At 43.3% G+C, this 19340-nt stretch overlaps 3 protein-coding genes and 1 long non-coding RNA gene across 5 annotated transcripts; 3 read left to right on the forward strand and 1 right to left on the reverse strand.

Annotated features, from left to right (window-relative positions):
* Positions 1–766: 766 nt before the first annotated feature.
* On the forward strand, positions 767–4409 carry LOC133160223 (claudin-10-like). The gene is made up of 5 exons (XM_061287883.1): positions 767–980; positions 3099–3260; positions 3724–3805; positions 3885–3986; positions 4127–4409. Exons 1-5 carry the CDS (start codon positions 767–769, stop codon positions 4275–4277), a joined length of 711 nt encoding a protein of 236 aa, XP_061143867.1. The 3' UTR covers positions 4278–4409.
* LOC133160224 (uncharacterized) lies at positions 1959–4144 on the reverse strand. 2 transcript variants are annotated; one of them, XR_009715827.1, is made up of 3 exons: positions 3852–4144; positions 2589–2688; positions 1959–2415 (listed from the first exon to the last, which is right to left on the reverse strand). It is a non-coding gene; the product is annotated as an uncharacterized LOC133160224 (long non-coding RNA). The 2 variants fall into 2 exon arrangements; XR_009715826.1 differs by having other exon boundaries at positions 1959–2688.
* A 780-nt stretch (positions 4410–5189) lies between the features above and the next one.
* On the forward strand, positions 5190–7108 carry cldn10l2 (claudin 10-like 2). Its single transcript, XM_061287881.1, has 5 exons — positions 5190–5656; positions 5723–5884; positions 5956–6043; positions 6184–6291; positions 6392–7108. The coding sequence occupies exons 1-5, from the start codon at positions 5257–5259 to the stop codon at positions 6585–6587; spliced, it is 954 nt and encodes a 317-aa protein (XP_061143865.1). The 5' UTR covers positions 5190–5256; the 3' UTR covers positions 6588–7108.
* Positions 7109–14409: 7301 nt separating this feature from the next.
* dnajc3a (DnaJ (Hsp40) homolog, subfamily C, member 3a) lies at positions 14410–19322 on the forward strand. The gene is made up of 12 exons (XM_061287885.1): positions 14410–14726; positions 15536–15646; positions 15735–15859; positions 15952–16026; positions 16265–16417; positions 16504–16685; positions 16790–16909; positions 17283–17388; positions 17472–17595; positions 18449–18581; positions 18641–18789; positions 18898–19322. The coding sequence occupies exons 1-12, from the start codon at positions 14645–14647 to the stop codon at positions 19032–19034; spliced, it is 1497 nt and encodes a 498-aa protein (XP_061143869.1). The 5' UTR covers positions 14410–14644; the 3' UTR covers positions 19035–19322.
* Positions 19323–19340: the final 18 nt, after the last annotated feature.

Raw genomic sequence — 19340 nt, forward strand, 5'->3', positions numbered from 1 at the left:
CGGCAGAAGTGTCCATCTATCACTTACTACTGTTTCCTAATAATTAGATATATAAAATAAAGAGGATCAATTCTGTGTATAGAAACAATAGGTTAAGTAGGTTTCTTAATGGGGACGTTAATACTTAAAATGTGTCAAGCAGAACACAAAAGAAACGAGAGATAAAGTATTGCGTCGTCTAGTGGTATGTTTGATAATATCCTTTCAATTGGGAGCGCATTTACAATTTTAGAAGTAGGTTCAGTGGTCCAGCAATATATGGGGCAGGTTTGCTCATTTGCATTAGGCAGTGCCATTGCCTAGAGATTAGTTAACATGAGCAAATAAATAAAAATAGAGTGTGATTTATGAAAAAGATCTTGATACTTCAGGTGTTTTGACAGAAGCATGCAACAGCACCCTAAAATGGAAATCACGAGTCATCCTCTTTCCCTAAAATAAATGATGACCTGTCGTGGACTTTGCTTACACCGAAACGTGACTTTTGCCATTTGCTGTGTTAATATGATGCCTGGTATTCCTTGTAGACCGAAACAGGGCCACACAAAAGAGGTGCTTTGGCATTGTCGAAAAATAACTAACCAACTCCTGCCTCAGACTGATTACTGTTTGACTTTGAGGCATTTGTGTCCATCCTTGACCATGACTGATGTCCTGTAAATCATCTCAGTGAAAACACATGTCCAAAGTGTAATTTACCTGTCCGGGGCAATTGCGTGTATTTCTTCCTGTAAAAAAGATCACATTCATTTGTAAAAGCCAGCAAATGTCCGCCTTGCAGATCCTGGCTTTCATCAGCGGCCTCGTTGGACTTGGGGCCACCATTGGCGCCACGGTGTCCAATGAATGGAAGGTCACCAGCCGGGCGTCCTCGGTCATCACAGCTACATGGGTGCTGCAGGGCCTGTGGAACAACTGCGCCGGGAATGCTCTCGGAGCTCTCCATTGTAGGCCACACCATACCATCTTGAACCTGGACGGTGAGTGCCTCCCTCATTCTACTGCTGCTTTCAAACTTTTTGTACAATAATAGAAGTTCTCAATGTACTTTTGTCTCATTTCATGGTGAAACATCAGTTTTGTAGTGCATGTGATGCAACTGTATGAAATGTCCCGGGTGTTCGACGACCACTAGCGTCCACTCAGCTGTCACAAAATTTGCTACACAATCTGAGACATTTTGTAGTTTACATGAGAGAAATGATGAAGTTCTACAGCACTGCAAATTGCAACCACAACGATGAACATTAAAGAGCGCTCCATCAAAACTGAATATTATCTTTGAAAAGTCCAAATATATAATACTTGTTTATTGATAAAACGGTATGCCAGTGCCCTTTGCTATACATATACCATTCACACTATTTACCACTGTCAATAACAAGCCAATATTTAAATACGATTATTTTACTCTACCTGTTTTTTTTCTTTTGCTTGTATTTTTCCCCCCCATAAATTATTATTTAGTTACTGTTAATCTTACTTGTTCTGTTGTTTTGTTTTTTCTGGATTTAGATTAGTCTCAATAGCACTCAACGTATTCCGATGATTATTTTTCAATCTGTGGTTTACAGAAATCTGAATTTATAGTTAGAAAATACCAACTGAATTTATTATAATTATGTCCACTAATAGGAAGAAGTAATTATTTATTTTTAGGACTATAATTGAAACATAATTATGTGGTGGATAAACTCCAGATAAATTATTAACACAATTAAAGTGGATGTAAAATATATTGAAAAATATTATTTTTGCATCATTGTTTACCGGAGTTGAATGAGATCTCATCAGAATACATTTTGTTCACTGGAATTTAAGTGTGATTTTTATCACACTGATCTTTAGTTGAATGGATGATGATGATGAGTCTGCCTACCCGCTATTGAATGTAAATCTTTGCACAAAAGCTTGTTAAGCGTTAGAGGACATGCTGTCAATGAATTATTCGAGCACTGTTGTGAGAACAGTTGTTTATTTAAACATCAGCAAAAGGAAGCTGGTGAAACATTCATGCGTCCTTGCACCATATGTTTGGGTTTGAGCTTGACAAATCCGCTCCAGATTTTACTGTATAATATACCAGAGAAGATATTCAAGGTTTAATAATATCAACTCAAAAGGAATAATCGTATAAGAGCAGCTAGGTGATAAGCATGTCGCCCTCGCCGTTGAGAGGTTCTGAGTACAAATCTTTACTAAAGCTTGACTAATTTGTAACGGTTCTAAGAATTACGGAAACAATCTAATTTGCAACACAAGATTCTCAGTGGTTACTTGATACTCAGAGTCAGTCTGAACATCCAAAACCTCTTCTTTTAATCTTAAACTACATCGTCCATACGCGTGAAACGTTGGCAAGGGCTCGGAGGACCACATGACAAAGCCTCATGTTGAAGTTCAGGTCCAAATTCCCTGTGGCGGAATAGAAAAATCTATGACATATTAACCAACTTAGCGTTGCACATCCTGGCAACTTTTTCAAGCGCCTGGGAACCATTAATCAATCGTCGGCGCAATCGACGGAGTCGGCGCAGAGTCATTCGGAGCAGCATGTATCAGGAGATTCTGGCCTTTGCACTAGCCACCTCGGGATGGGTCCTCGTGTCGTCCACCCTGCCGACAGACTACTGGAAGGTGTCCTCGCTGGATGGGACGGTCATCACCACGGCAACTTACTGGGCCAACCTGTGGAAGACATGCGTCACCGATTCCACCGGGGTGTCCAACTGCAAAGATTTTCCCTCCATGCTGGCGCTGGATGGTCAGGCGGACTTTTGCCCTCTCTGAGTTTTCTTATTTCCAAATTTCCTCACTTTGAAAAGCGCAAACGGAAGATCCAGATTTCCATCAGCACTGCGATCAACACCATTTACTGTAAAATATGTCAATGTTTAGCCCCAGTTGACTGATTCTTTGAGCTTATCAAGGAGATTGAAACGGGGCCTTAGGCACTTTCGACCACGGCTGACTAGTTCTGAGCTAATATTTGCCTCTGAATAAAATCTTGTGACTAATTCCGCTGCATGCTTAATGTGCGTATTTGTCAAAAGGTCGGGAAGTTGTCGATCTGTGGCTGATTGTTTGTGTTTGCGCAGGTTACATCCAAGCTTGCAGAGGGCTGATGATTGCAGCGGTGTGTCTGGGCTTTTTTGGTACCGTCTTCGCCCTGGTGGGGATGAAGTGTACCAAAATTGGAGGAAGTGACAAGAGCAAAGCGAGAATCGCCTGCTTCGCCGGTGTCAGCTTTATCCTCAGCGGTAAGAAAGGTCGCCATCATACCCTCCCCTCGTAAAAGTAAAAGGCTATTTTGAAACATGCAAGCCATTTTTATTTATTTTCTTGTGCTATGTAAATCCAATGCATTACATTATTATTATTATTATATATATTTGTTTTGTTATTTATTATTATTATTATTATTTTATTTTATTTTTTTATTATTTATTTTACATATAGATGTGCATCTCTGAATTTACAACTTTTTTTTATAACCCCCACCCCAAAGAAAAACATCCTAAAATTAATTTTGGGAGGGGGGGCACATTTTGTGTAACACCAAATTCAACATTTTTTGTGTTTACCAAAAATTGTATTTATTCATTAATTGATTTAATAACAAAAGCATGTATGTTTCTTTCTGTAAAAAGAATGTGGGGGATGAAATTGTGATTCTGAAGAGCTTGACTTAATTTCATTACTGTCCACCACGTTCTTCCTCAGGTCTGTGCTCACTTTCAGGTTGTTCCCTCTATGCACATCGCATAACATCGGAATTTTTCAACCCATTGTATGTTGCACAAAAGTAAGAAATATTTTTTATAGAGTTGAAATAATTTCGAACGGGTCACCTGGTGTAAAAGCTACTCTTTAATCCATTTTAGGTATGAACTGGGAGCAGCACTCTTCATTGGCTGGGCAGGTTCTGTGCTCTGTATTCTTGGCGGATGTGTGCTCTGCTTCTCGGTGGCAGACTGTAAGAAAAGGTCAGTATGGACAAGTTACCTAAGGAGATTTTAATAGGTACACCTGCAGAATCTAATACAATGCATAATTTCCTGTACTGGATCGCATAAGATGGCTTGTGGATGGTAAATCAGCGTTATGTGTGTTTGTGCACCCGCAGCCAAACAAATTATGTCTACAAAGGCGCTGCCTCACAGTCACATATCTCCTCCTACCAAAGAGGAAGAGGGCCGTCTGTGAGCCAGAGGCAGCCTCCTGAAAACAGCAGCTCCTCCAGGGCTCCTAACTTTGATAAGAACATATACGTGTAAATGATGTGAATATTAAGAGACGCCGCGTGGTGGGTAAGATAGTGTGGAAGAAAAGATAACATTGCACCGGAGGAAAGGTTTTTGTTGAGCACTAGGTGAATTTATTACTACAGTCATAATGAAAGGTCATTGCGGTCCAATGAAAAATAGGTGTGTCGAAGTTCTTTGCAGTTTTCAAACACTACAGCAAAAAATAATTTAGTGGGGAAAATACAGTTAATCTTTTCTTTTTTTTTCAAATTTATCCCCAAATGTTACGTTTTCCCCCCAAAATACTAAAAAGTGTTTTTTTAACAAAAATCTCATACGGATAATTCCAACATTCGTGATTGTTCATTTTACTTTTTATTTTTTTGGTGTTTTTGGTACATTTTTGTAGCCTGTGCAGCAGAATTAGAATGTATATATATATATATATATTTCTTTTTACTTCAAACTAAACAAAACTTACTTTTATCTTCACTCAAACAACAAACTACATATTTTCTTTTTCTCCAGATAAAAAAAAACATATCTACACCCACAGTGCTGTACATAGAGTACAATTAGACATGAAGGCAGTCAAAACAATAAATAAAGAACATAAAAACAATAACCACCAGAAAACACTGAAACAATGCTGAATAAATAAAAATGTGTTGCGCTGATGTCTGTTGCTATACCAGTCAGGGCCACTAGAGGGCACGTTTACACGATAGCTAACGATCTGACGTGATAATGTTCAACCAATGTTTTGAAGCGAATTTATTCACCCTCTAATTCTAAGGGAAGTATCTTGCATTTTGCTTTACACTGACTACATACTCTGGGTCTGACCATTATTGTTTTGTACTATCACTACTATGGCATTTTGATATTAAAAAAAACACTTTGTGAATAAATGTTGAAAGTTGAGCGTATTGTGTTGTTGTGCTTTTTTTGCTTCCTCTCTGTGTCATTCTGTCAGCATAGCATGTACACGTCGAAGTGAGACGGCATCATGGCACACTCCGGAATATTTACAGTAAATAGCCTTCCATCAGGTAAGACGCCCTTATCAACACTGATGACACACCGCACAAACACACACACATGCTCCCACCTTACACACACTTCACAAATCAGCAACCAAAAAAGCTCTTCAACTCATCTGTGTGGACTTTTGAAGATGCGTAAACGTCTGATCCAAGTGTTCGGCTTCCTGATTTCCACGCTGGGCTGGCTCTTTGTGCTGTGTACCATGGCTATGGACTTCTGGAGGATCAGCCAGATCGGCGGCCAGGGCGGCTCGTTCATCATCAAGGTAGCCTGGTACTGGTCCAATTTGTGGAAGGACTGCTTCACCGACTCCACGGCCGTCACCAACTGTAGAGACTTCCCTGTGCTCTGGAGTGTCACGCGTAAGACTGTGCTCATTGGTACTATTAAGCAAATAAGTTTCCATTTGTTTTTTTTGTGTCCTTAAGCGTACGTCCAGGGGGTGCGAGGCTTGCTGATGTGCGGCCTGACTTTGGGCTTCTTCGCCGCCGTCTTGTGCTTCCTGGGCATGGAGTGCACCTACCTCGGCGGAGACGAGCTGAGTAAGGACAAGATGCTTTTCGCCGGTGCGGTCTTTCACTTTGCGGGTGGTGAGTAAAACATGCGTGTCTCACTTGTGTTCCTATCAATGTTGTGCCCACACATGTTGCTCTGTACGCAGGAGTGTCTGATATTGCGGCCTACTGCTTATACATCAACAGAGTTGCCAGGAACACCTTTGCTGTCAACTTAGCACCTGGACTCTTACGGTACAATTTTTATCTTTTGTGTTAGAAATGTCCAATGAAAAATATGTATTAAATTAATTCCTTTTTTTAGGTACTGTGGACAAATCCTCCAAAAATCACCAAATAATTGCTTTCCATTATGTCTCTTTCCGAACTGATAGGTACGACTTAGGCCCGCCCATATTTCTCGGATTGGTCGGAAGTTTTTTGATCCTTTTAGGAGCTCTCTTTTATGCAGCCACTGTGTTAAGAGTACTCCTATCTAAAAGGTAGGCCAAAGTAACTTTTTTCCTTGTTTGAAAAAAAAAAAAAAAGAAGTCTGTAATCAGAACGATCACATTTCTTGATGAATGTTTGTTCTCTGTACAGTCAAGTTGTCTATACCTACGGTGGGGGCACATACATGGACCCTCGCACACGAGGAAGAAGCATGTACACCGGCTATTACAGATCCAACAGGCTTTATGGAACTTATTACGGCTCGAGGAGATCCAGCGGCTCCAAAATAGCCAAACTCTCTGCGACAACACCAGAGAGGTTTTCTGAAAGGGATGCCTTTGTGTAATGTCTGTAAATGGATTTGTTGTGTATGAATTTTTCAGGTCACATTGAAAGACAACAAGTCTTATTATGCGAAGAAAAATGTTCATGTTGGGAGAAAAAATATCTATAAAGAGATTATGAAATATATATAAACATATAAAAAGTACATAATATATAAAAATGTCTTGATTGAAGTTCATTGCTGCAATTAAGTTGCTGTTATTTTTATTTTTAATTATTTTTAGTTATGTTATTAATTATTTTATGCTGTTGATGAAATGATCTAACATTGTAAAAAACAATTATTCTCATTTGCCCTTCACTGGCCATATATAAAAGTGATAAAAAATATTATTACTATTTTTAATTATTTTTAGTTATGTTATTAATTATTTTATGCTGTTGGTGAAATGATCTAACATTGTAAGAAAAACAATTATTCTTGTTTACCCTTCACTGGCCATACATAAAAGTGATAAAAAAAGAATATTTAAAAATCATCAACAAACTCTTTATGCAATTAAACAGATCGTTTTACCTCAATGATTTTCTTTATCAGCTAGTTTTCTGACAGGACCGACAAGAAATCAACACCCCAAACTGGACCCATGCTGGTAAGCCATGCTGATTTCCTACTAACAACAAACACATCACAGTGACCCTCATTAAACACAGGAGAGGCATGACAAGAGGTGAAGAACACACATACAGCCTCGACATCATCATCATTACGAGAGCACACACTGATCCACCCACACTCCTACCAGCGAGTCTTCCTCTAATTGTTCATTTCAAAGCAAAGATGGGTTACAGGACAGTGGTGATGTACATGGAGATCGGCTGCTTTGTGACGTGCGTTTCAGGATGGATCCTGGTGTGCTCCACCATGCCCACGGAGATCTGGACCTGGTCTGAGGTGGGCAGCATTGTCTTGACCACCTCTAACTACTTCTCCAACTTGTGGAAGGATTGTGTGTCCGATTCCACCGGAGTGTCGGACTGCAAGGGCATCCCGTCCTTGCTTGCACTCAACTGTAAGTATGCTACACTTGGATTCACAATGCAGTACTGTAGATTCGTTTATAGTATATGGTTCCATAAAACCATGGGGTTAGGGTTAGAGCTAGGGTTAAGGTTAGAGCTAGGGTTGGGGCCGTAGTTAGGGTTAGGGTTAGGGTTGGGTTTAGGGCTATGGGTTAGTCACTCCAATGACCTTAGTTCAAATCATAGTGGGATCTAAATTATTTTATTATGGAAAAATTTGCAACACAGTTGCTCGTGTGCTGCCCCATAAAACAATACACCTCCCTAGGTGAAGGCTAGAGGTAGGGGTAGTGCTACTGCCATCTGGTGGATATAGTGCGGCACTGCACTTCTCTGCCCCTTTTGTAAACTCACCACTAATTCCATTTGTTTGGTGTGTGGAAACTCTTTGCAGGGGACATTCACATGTGTCGCGCCCTCATCATCACCGCCATCATCATGGCGTTCTTCGGCTCAGTCCTGGTTATGGTGGGAATGAAGTGCACTAAGATCGGCGGCTCCGAGTTAGCCAAGGCGAGAGTGACTTTTGCTGGGGGGATGAATTACCTCTTTGCTGGTAAGACTTAAATAGGCACAGCTAAAATCTAAAGACATGCATGCACAGCTTCAGGGGACTTGGGTTTTTATATTTATTCACTTTTTGCAGTATAGTTTTAGTAGATGCCCACAAACTCAACCAACAACAACAAAGTTTTACATTTCTTGCATTCTTTGGTTTGTAAATTCCCCTAAATGTTGTCTTGTGTAAGTACACATTGAGGTATCTTGTGAATGAAACAGTATAAAAATAAAGCTTAAACATTTTAATATTTTTATGATACATCTCTGGTGTTGGATGTGATTAGATTTTTGTAGCTGTGTCTAATATTGTGGCTGGTTTGTGTATATTTTACGATGTGTTTTTGTTTCAGGGTTGTGTTCAATGACTGCTTTCTCCTATTACGGCAATAAAATAAGATCAGAATTCCAAGATGATCATTACAAAGAACAAAAGTAAGGACATTTCTTCGGATTAATATTTGTTTTTGGTTTGTGTGTTTATGATGTAAACCCTTTATAAATGATTTTTATTTTTTATCTCCTCTTCCATTTAGGTTTGAAATTGGTGTTGGCGTGTTCATCGGCTGGGGTGGCTCAACTTTACTCGTGGTTGGAGGTCTTCTTTACAGTATCTTTGCAGGGAGGGAAGGATGCCAATCAAGGTAGCCAACAAATACTAACTGCACCGTCCTTGTGCTAAAAGCACCATATAAATTAAAAATGCATTCATTTTAATTTCAGTTATGATGCAGACCCCGCCTACCTGTTCCCAGATCCCTACATGGTTCCGCCGACAAAGCAGATGGCTCTCTCAAATGTGAGTGGGAGCAGGAAAGTACAGAGTCGTCCAGCTAGTCGTGGTACTAGTAGTAGTGATACTCGTAGTAGCAGAAGCAGTAGTAGTAACGGCAGCAGCCTTTCCGGAGTGATCGGTAGTACCGGAACAACTGCAACAAATGCATACGTCTGAGTTCATTTTTAAGAGGACAACAATTATTTTCAACCAACTAAACCATCAAATATGAGAGAGGTTGACTGAAAAGGGGAATGCAATGGTGGTATATGAAGGGGATTTATAAAGCAAATATATTGGAACACTTCTGTAACTCATTTTGATACAACAGTAGAATCTTTTTTTCTGGAGTAAACCAACTGCGCCACCATTCTAAAATTGCCCTAAATCAGTGCTTCTCAATTATTTTCTGTTACGCCCCCCCCTAGCAAGAAGAAAACTATTCGCGCCCCCCCTCCCCACCGTGACTATCCTAACTTGTCTTGTAAGTCGTAAAATGTTGCACTGTCGCAAACGTGACAGAAGTAACAATGAGAGCGCCACTGCCCCCTGCTGTAGTAAACGCGCAATTACACTTTATTCTAGTACTGCCAAAAAAAAAGCCTGTTCCCCAGGGTCACACGCGCCCCCCCAGGAATAGCACCGCGCCCCCCAAGGGGGGCACGCCCCACTATTTGAGAAGCACTGGCCTAGGTGACTGATTCACAATTTGGTTTTGTCTGATATCAGAGATTAAATAAAGAAAACCAACTGGCTGATTGATTTGTTTTAATTGAGAGGACAAAAAAAACAGCAAAAGCATTTCACTAGCTGACCAGGAGATGGCGACAGCGTGGCATCTGAAGACCATGGATTGTTTGTTCTGCTATAGCCTAGGTGACTGATTCACAATTTGGTTTTGTCTGATATCAGATATTAAATATAGAAAACCAACTGGCTGATTGATTTGTTTTAATTGAAAACGTCATATGATGGCGCCGCGGATGGCAGCCACGGTGAGTCGCTCTCTGTTTATTTGTCTTATTTTGTGTGTTTTCTGTGTCCTCTGCTGTCCATCCCGGATCACTTTTACCAGAGAAGCTCTGTTAAACATCGGACAGACTTCTTCTGGTACTTTCCCTCCTGTTCTCTCCGATTCAGACTGTTTGTCGGAGATTCTAGCCGGAGCGGCGGTGCTGTACAAGCTAGCGTACAAGCTAGCGCGACGACGGCGGCGCGGTAAGCGAGCCGGCGCACTCGTAAGGCTGAGGCAGAAAGGGTTCCGTTCTGCCCTACCGTCAATTCATCTGGCGAATGTCCGCTCCCTGGCGAACAAGATGGATGAACTGCTGCTCCTCACTTCAAGGAACACGGACTTCAGCAGATCCGCCGCGCTGTGCTTTGTGGAAACGTGGCTTAGCGAACGAACCCCCCACCACGCCGTGGAGCTAGCCGGGTTCAAGCTAATGCGAGCAGATCGCAGCGCGGAGCTCTCCGGAAAATCAAAGGGAGGTGGTGTCTGTTTCTACATTAATGAACGTTGGTGTACTGATGTCACGGTGTTGAAAGAGTTTTGCAGCCCTCTCCTAGAAACACTTTTCATAAACTGCCGGCCGTTCTATTCACCACGGGAGTTCTCCTCGATCGTCATGGCGGCTGTTTACATTCCACCACACGCACGTGCGAGTGAAGCCACGCAGATGCTGGCTGACCAGGTAACAGACATGGAGAAACTTCTACCAAACTCACTAATCATTGTTCTAGGTGATCTTAACAGGGCGAACCTCGCACACGAACTCCCCAGATACAGACAGCACGTAACGTGTCCCACCAGAGGGGCACAGACTCTGGACCACTGCTACACCGTGATCAAGGATGCATACCACTCTGCGGCTTGCGCAGCTTTAGGACTATCGGACCACTGTCTAGTTCATCTGATCCCGGCCTACAGGCAGAAACTAAAAACTTCTAAGCCTGTGGTGAGGACTGTGAGGAAGTGGACAGTGGAGTCAAGGCAGGACCTCCAAGCCTGCTTTGACTGCACCGATTGGGGAGCTTTCGAAGCTGCAACTTCAGACTTGCATGAACTCACTGACACTGTCACATCATACATCAGTTTTTGTGAGGATCTGTGTGTGCAGACTAAGACCTTCTGCACGTACAACAACGACAAACCTTGGTTTACACCGAACCTCAGGAGGCTGCGCAAAGTCAAGGAGGAGGCCTACAGGAGCGGCGACCGCGAGCTGTTCAGGCAGACCAGAAACACGCTGAACCGAGAGCTCAGGAAAGCCAGGAGGTGTTACGGGGAGAACCTGAAGAGACACCTCTCTGCCAATCCTGATCCCTCAACGGTGTGGAAAGGTCTGCAGAGCATCACGGGCTACAAGAAACGAACCACCCGTCCTGTAGAGAGCCCAAGACTTGCTAACCAGCTAAACAAGTTCTACTGCAGGTTTGATCGGTCCTCCCACACAACGGGACCGCCTGCAACACAATCTACATACTCACCTCTCCCCACAACTGCTCTGTCCACACCTCTATCATCGCTGTCACCCACTCACTCTCTTGCAGAGGCCGCGCCCGCACTCCAGGTCCGCGAGGAGGAAGTGCGCCAGATGTTCCGGAGACAAAAAACCAGGAAGGCACCGGGCCCAGACGGCGTGTCACCTTCCTGCTTGAAAGTCTGCGCTGAGCAGCTGGCGCCCACCTTTGCACGGATCTTCAACCGTTCTCTGGAGCTGTGTGAGGTGCCCTCGTGCTTCAAGAGCTCCACCATCGTTCCAGTAGCCAAGAAGCCCGCCATCACAGGTCTGAATGACTATAGACCCGTCGCACTGACATCTGTGGTCATGAAATCGTTCGAGAGGTTAGTGCTGAACCACCTGAAGGAGGCCACGGGCCCCCTGCTTGACCCCCTCCAGTTTGCCTACCGGGCAAACAGGTCAGTGGATGATGCGGTCAACATGGGACTGCACTACATCCTGCACCACCTGGACACCCCAGGAACGTACGCCAGGATCCTGTTCGTGGACTTCAGCTCGGCGTTCAACACCATCGCCCCTGACATCCTCCAACAGAAGCTTATCCAGCTTGCGGTGCCTGCTTCCACCTGTCAGTGGATCACCAGCTTCCTGACCAACAGGAGACAGCGTGTGAGGCTGGGGGACATCACATCTGACACCCGGACCACCAACACTGGAGCCCCTCAGGGGTGCGTCCTCTCCCCACTGCTCTTCTCCCTCTACACCAATGATTTCTCCTCAGGTGACTCTCCTGTGAAGCTCCTGAAGTATGCAGACGACACCACTCTCATCGGACTGATCCAGGACGGAGATGAGACTGCGTACAGACAGGAGGTGGAGCGGCTGGTCCACTGGTGCAGTCAAAACCATCTGGAGCTGAACCCGCTCAAGACCGTGGAGATGACAGTGGATTTCAGGCGAGACCCTTCACCACTTTTACCCCTCACTATCCGCAGTAATACTATTCTTTCCACAGACACCTTCAAGTTCCTGGGAACCACAATCTCTCGGGACCTGAAATGGACTGGCCACATAGACTCTGTCCGGAAGAAGGCCCAGCAGAGGCTGTACTTCCTGAAACAGCTCAAGAAGTTCAACCTGCCGCGGGAGCTTCTGAAGACCTTCTACACTGCCATCATCCAGTCTGTCCTCTGCACCTCCATCACTGTCTGGTTTGGATCGGCCTCCAAACAAGACAAGCACAGACTACAACGGACAATCAGAACTGCAGAAAAGATCATTGGAATCAACCTCCCATCTATCCAAGACTTGTACCTGTCCAGGACCAGGAATCGGGCAAGGAACATCTCTACAGACCCTTCTCACCCGGGTTGCAGTCTGTTTGAACTACTCCCCTCCGGACGGCGTTATAGAGCTCGGTACGCCAAAACCAGCAGACACAGAGACAGCTTCTTCCCCCAGGCTGTTGCTCTGATGAACTCACACCACTCATAGAGTCTCAGAGACATTACTGTGCAATAACATCCTGCTCCTCACACCTTTTTGAATTTGTCTACACTGTTTCTGCCATTATTCACATGTCCTGAATGTTGTTAGTCACCTAAATGTTGAACAGAGGGTGTGTTTCTACCGAAGTCAAATTCCTTGTTTGGCACGCTCAAACATGGCGAATAAAAAACTCTTGAATCTTGAATCTTGAATCTTGAGAGGGAAAAAAAACAGCAAAAGCATTTCACTAGCTGACCAGGAGATGGCGACAGCGTGGCATCTGAAGACCATGGATTGTTTGTTCTGCTATAGCCTAGGTGACTGATTCGCAATTTGGTTTTGTCTGATATCAGATATTAAATAAAGAAAGCCAACTGGCTGATTGATTTGTTTTAATTGAGAGGGGAAAAAAACAGCAAAAGCATTTCACTAGCTGACCAGGAGATGGCGACAGCGTGGCATCTGAAGACCATGGATTGTTTGTTCTGCTATAGCCTAGGTGACTGATTCACAATTTGGTTTTGTCTGATAATAGATATTAAATAAAGAAAACCAACTGGCTAATTGATTTGTTTTAATTGAGAGAAAAAAAAACATCAGCAAAAGCATTTCACTAACTGACCAGGAGATGGCGACAGCGCGGCATCTGAAGACCATGGATCGTTCTGCTATGCCGGTTTAAAAAAAAAAAAAAAAACGTAATTAGCTAGGGGTCAAAGGTCAAAGTTTACGGTTCAAAGTTCACCCAGGGGTCAAAGGTCGGTTCAAAGTTCACGGGGTCATGTGCACATTTTCGATTTTTAACTAGAGTTGAAAGTTCAGGGTTCAAAGGTCACCCAGGGGTCACCACGGGGTCACCACGGGGTCACCGCGGGGTCGAAGTTCAGGGTTCACTTTGTTTTTTTTTTTTTTTTTAGGTTAACCTTTATTTAACCCAGTGCTTCTCAATTATTTTCTGTTACGCCCCCCCCTAGCAAGAAGAAAACTATTCGCGCCCCCCCTCCCCACCGTGACTATCCTAACTTGTCTTGTAAGTCGTAAAATGTTGCACTGTCGCAAACGTGACAGAAGTAACAATGAGAGCGCCACTGCCCCCTGCTGTAGTAAACGCGCAATTACACTTTATTCTAGAACTGCCAAAAAAAAGCCTGTTCCCCAGGGTCACACGCGCCCCCCCCAGGAATAGCACCGCGCCCCCCAAGGGGGGCGCGCCCCACTATTTGAGAAGCACTGCCCTAAATGGACATTGGATTTATTTTTGGGACTTTAATATGAAATACAATGCACAGCATGTAAAATATGTCAATTTAGTCTCAGAAAAGGGGGCCACCTTGAGCCCCTAGTTTGTAGAGGTTTGTTCTTCCATACGCAGAACAAATCCTTATATAAAAATATGAGTACAAATGGGGAAAATTAACGTAAATTGCTTCATAAAACTGGAAGGGTGTATCCGATCACGCCATTGTGTGCTGCCGTGGCTCCACTCAGTTGAAGCATTTCGGATGGGCGTGGCTTTGTCAACCTGGCAGCCAATCATCGTGTCCCACGACCGGTCCGCGGAGTTGTGTGTGGCTGCCAGTGAAGGAGACGAGGAACGAGAGGAGAGCTTCCTTACAGCTCATCGCTTCATAGCTGTCATCACATGGGACTGGTTTGGACTTCAAACCCAAACACATTTGCAATAACGTCACTTTTGAACAATTGTCATCACGCCACGGACACCAAGAAGCATTCGAGTGGGATTTAACCATGGTTTCCGGGGAGCACATGGCACACAAGCTACTAACTTATTTGCCATATGTTCTTGTTTTGATTGACATGCGATTCGAAGGTAAGTCGAACAGTAGTAACCTAGAAATAGTTTGCGTTAGGTTTTACGACAGTAGATGGCTACTTTTTGGTCATTTCATACAACGACGGACGAGCGTTAGCTAAATCGGTAACTGCTAACGTTAACGTAGCCTTATATGTCAATACATTAGCAGGCTAGCTAACAGTTTCCCATCTATTTTATACATTTGTAGCTTGTTGGCACTGTTAAATGTGTCCTTGGTTGTGTATTAAGGACCTTAAAAAGTGACGTATTGTAATATTTAGTTCTCAAATAAACAAGTACAGTCCCCACTGAAAAGTAAACTTGTTTTCATAATTTTGTCTATTTAGACCAGGAAGAAAGACACGTAGATTTTCGAGCGACCAATAAATTATTGCATTAAAAAGGATCTACCTGATCAAAAATGAAAGTATTGAGTACTCTTTATACGTGCGATCTTAGTTTGTACCTTGCATGATTGCACGAACCCATGATGCATAATGTTGCTGTATATTTTTGATCGTTCCACGGCTCTGATGACTTGCATTGGATTTCAAATGTCATCAGTCAAGTTGGAACAGTGTCTGGGTGAAACTCATTCACTGCTATATATATGTCAAAGATGCATGTTAACTCTCTCAATAATCTTCATGTTGGGAAAAGTCTCACTCATTATAAAATAGTGACCTGCCTTGGAGCCTAATCAAGTAACACATCAAAGAGGATGCACATTTCCTCTTCCTTATAATATCCCCAAACTGTCCATTAACCCCAGATTTGAGGTCATTGGCAGATAGTGTCAAACCCTTAGCCCCTTGTTTTGTCAGGAGTCAAGTGTGGCAGGGAAGGGAGCGTAGACCATCACATGGAGATGGGCAAGAAACTGCTCGCAGCAGGACAACTAGCCGACGCTCTCTCTCACTTCCATGCCGCTGTGGGTAAGTAGCCTAAAAACAGCAATATCATATGTCCCATCTCGTTGCCTATGTATCTCCATGTCATGAAACATTGCTGTCCTCTGATCAGATGGAGATTCCAAAAACTACTTGGCCTATTACAGGAGAGCCACAGTGTTTCTGGCCATGGGCAAGTCTAAGTCGGCGTTGCCAGATTTGAGCAGAGTCATCGAACTCAAACCTGACTTCACATCTGTGAGTGTTGCACTTCTAACCCATTGTACCGATAAAAATAACCTTCATACATTGTTTGGCATCTAACAAATTGTTATTCGAACCTTCATCAGGCACGTCTCCAGAGGGGAAACTTTCTTCTGAAGCAAGGCATGCTGGACGAAGCAGAGGATGACTTCCGGAAGGTGGTGAGTGGACATGGATTTGGTTTGACCTGAAGGTGTCAGTGTTGCTCTGCTGCTACATTGCCAGTAGTTATTCAACTGGTGTCACACAGAGCCATCAAACTATTGAAATCCTCTGTACTAGAAACATTTTTGTACATAGAGCACTTCTACATTCTATTTTGTTCATTTTCTACAGCCAAAACTCCTAAACGGTGTCATTTGAAACATGTCTAACTGACTACTGCATGTGATGGTTCAGTTGAAGGTCCACCCTACTGACAATGAGGCACGAGAGGCCCAGAAGCAGCTGATAAAATCCGACGAGATCCAGCGTCTGGTTGCTGAAGCGCGGAACAGCTACAACAGTAAAGACTACGCTGGGGCGGCTGCCCTGTTTGACACCATCATTGAGGCAAGACGCGTCAACTTGTGCGCCATCCCTATAATTGCTTGCTCACGTTTATCCACAGCTTAAGTCAGCTATGTCCCACGTTACAGACTTGTGTTTGGGACGTGACGTCTCGCGAGATGCGCGCCGAGTGCTTCATTCAAATGGGCGAAATGGGGAAGGCCATCAGTGACCTGAAGGTCTCGTCCAAGTTGAGGAATGACAACACGCAAGCCTTCTACCAGCTCAGCACCATCTACTACAACATGGGCGACCATGAAATGTCCCTCAAGTAAGAACACGATAGGAACAATGCAAAGAGATGAAACAAGTTTATGTAACGATGGATTAGAATTTATGCACTTTTTCCCCTTTCTCCTCTGGTGTGATGCGCAGTGAGGTGCGCGAGTGCCTAAAGCTGGACCCCGATCACAAGCAATGCTTCAGTCACTACAAGCAGGTCAAAAAGCTCAACAAACAAATCCTGTCTGCTGAGGAACTCATCCAAGAGCAGAGGTGTGTGTGTGTGTGTTGGCTCATAAGTCATGTGAGAATACATTACATCAGTAATTATGTGTTTACACTGGGCATCACCATTATGATCTACATTAGATTGGACAAGTAGGCCTAAGTGTCCGTCAGAAGCACGGCACGTTTTTATTGTTTGACATTATGCTTAAACTGTTCTTAAAATAGGGAGATAAGAAACTACCTAAAAGACGTTCAATCAAAATATTTGAAACAATAAAAAAAAAAAAAAAAGCGACTGTAACCTGATTTTGTGCTAACCGCTAGAGGGAGCCCACATACTACTGGTGGTCTGAGAAACGCTGCATTACATGGCTCTTGAATAATTTTAGCACCTCATCGTTTTGCCTTTACCTTTCAGGTACGAGGAGGCTGTAAGTAAATTTGAGACGGTGATGAAGACGGAGCCCAATGTGCCTCGTTTCATAATGCTGGCGAATGAGCGCATCTGCCACGCGTTGACACATGTAAATAAAAAAAACCGACCCTCCTTACTGCTCTTTTAGGTTTATAAGAACTCTTGTTAAAAGTCGCGTGTTCACTCTCACAGAGCCAGCAGCAGCCCGACAGAGCCATTAAGGTGTGCGGCCAAGTCCTCCAGTCAGACCCGCACAACGTTGACGCGTTGAAGAACAGGGCCGAGGCCCACATCCAAAATGAACAATATGAGGAGGGTAAGCATTGTCATTTTATATCCTTTCTTTTTATACGGTGTTCATCATCTGTGCAATGGTACGTAGGCTCGGAGCTTTAGGCTTTTTTTTTTTTTTTTTTAATCTAGCCAGCGGCTCTAATAAGTGTCCCTTAAGCATCCCAACATCAAATGAGAGCAGATGGTGAATAATCTCCTTTCCCACCTGACAGCCGCTGTTGTCTTTGGCAAACCTCGGTTGCCGTTTGTCTGAACTTGTCACTTGAATGCGATCCTCAGACATTACAACCACGTATTGCAAAAAGCACCCAATCGTGTCTGTTTAACGGCAGCTTCCCTCCAGGCAGACGCAGACCCGACAACCTCTTTGAGCGTCTTGTCCAACTCTGTCACTCAGCTCAAATGCACTATGAACACGGCAGGAGCGCTCAGACGTGGTCGCGGTGGCTTTTAATGTCATGGCCCGAAACCACTTAGTTCACCTTTTAGCACAAGCAGCCTGGAGCAGCTGCAACACGTGCTCAAAGTGAGGGATGATGCTCCAATAAAAAAAAATATTGAGTATGACATAAAAATGTGTTTTACAGTGTAGGTTTTTGGAATAAAGGTATCATTTTGAATGTAGATAAGAATCAGTTCAAATTGGTGGCACTCAATATTTTTTGTATTCAGCAGGGCTTGTTTTAAAGTGCTCTACCAATACAGTTAAACTCAAAGTAAAAAAAAATAATAATCAAATATAACCTACATTTGGGACTGACATTAAATCCAAACCCAAAAACTTAAACACCATTTGGATTGGATGTAAACTTTTTTTCCCCACCGATTGGTTGAGAATGAGTATGACTAAATGATCTTTTCCTCCCGTGTTACAGCTATTAAGGATTACCAAAGTGCAACCGAACACAGCGAGAATGACCGTCATATCCAAGAAGGTCTGGAGAAAGCCCAGCGCCTTTTGAAGCAGTCTAAGAAGAGAGACTACTACAAAATCTTGGGAGTCAAGAGGTACAAACTTGCAAACATTCTTCACAAAATGTCATTGAGGTTGTTATGGTACACAACAGGACGGCCCAGAAGAAAGAGATCATCAAAGCGTACAGAAAACTGGCACAACAGTGGCACCCGGACAACTTCCAAGATTTAGAAGAAAAGAAGGCGGCTGAAAAGAAGTTCATAGACATTGTTCAGGCCAAGGAGGTCTTAACCGACCCGGGTAAGAACGACAATCAACTCAGCAAACCGGAAGAAAGTCAGACTTTTAAAAGGCACTGCGGTAATGGCCAATCAAGGCAATAACTGTGTTTTGCTCCGCATCCTTCAGAAATGCGAACCAAGTTTGACCACGGCGAAGACCCCATGGACCCTGAGAGTCAGCAAGTTCACCGCGGAGGACATCAATTCAACAACTTCAACCCATTCGGATCGGGAAACTTTCACTTCAAGTTTAACTTCAACTGAGAGTGCCGGAGCTCAAGATTAAGTTAGTTCTTTACCAATTCAAAAGAGAGAATGTGAAGTTAATTAAAGCAATTTGTCAACATGTGGACTCCTCCAGTTGAATATGACACATTGCTATGCAAACAAAGAGGAGCTTTTTTTAACCACAGTACTAGGAGCAAGGGGTTCATGTTTTCTATTTGATAAGCATCCATTCAGGAAAATAATTTTGTGCCAGCAAACTGCTATTTTTATATGACTGGAAAGTGTCTTGACCTGTAAATAAAGAGCTTATTTATATAAAGTAAAGCACTTCACTTGTGTTTG

Source organism: Syngnathus typhle, linkage group LG9 (assembly GCF_033458585.1).
Source record: "Syngnathus typhle isolate RoL2023-S1 ecotype Sweden linkage group LG9, RoL_Styp_1.0, whole genome shotgun sequence".
In the NCBI taxonomy this organism is placed as follows: Eukaryota; Metazoa; Chordata; class Actinopteri; order Syngnathiformes; family Syngnathidae; genus Syngnathus; species Syngnathus typhle.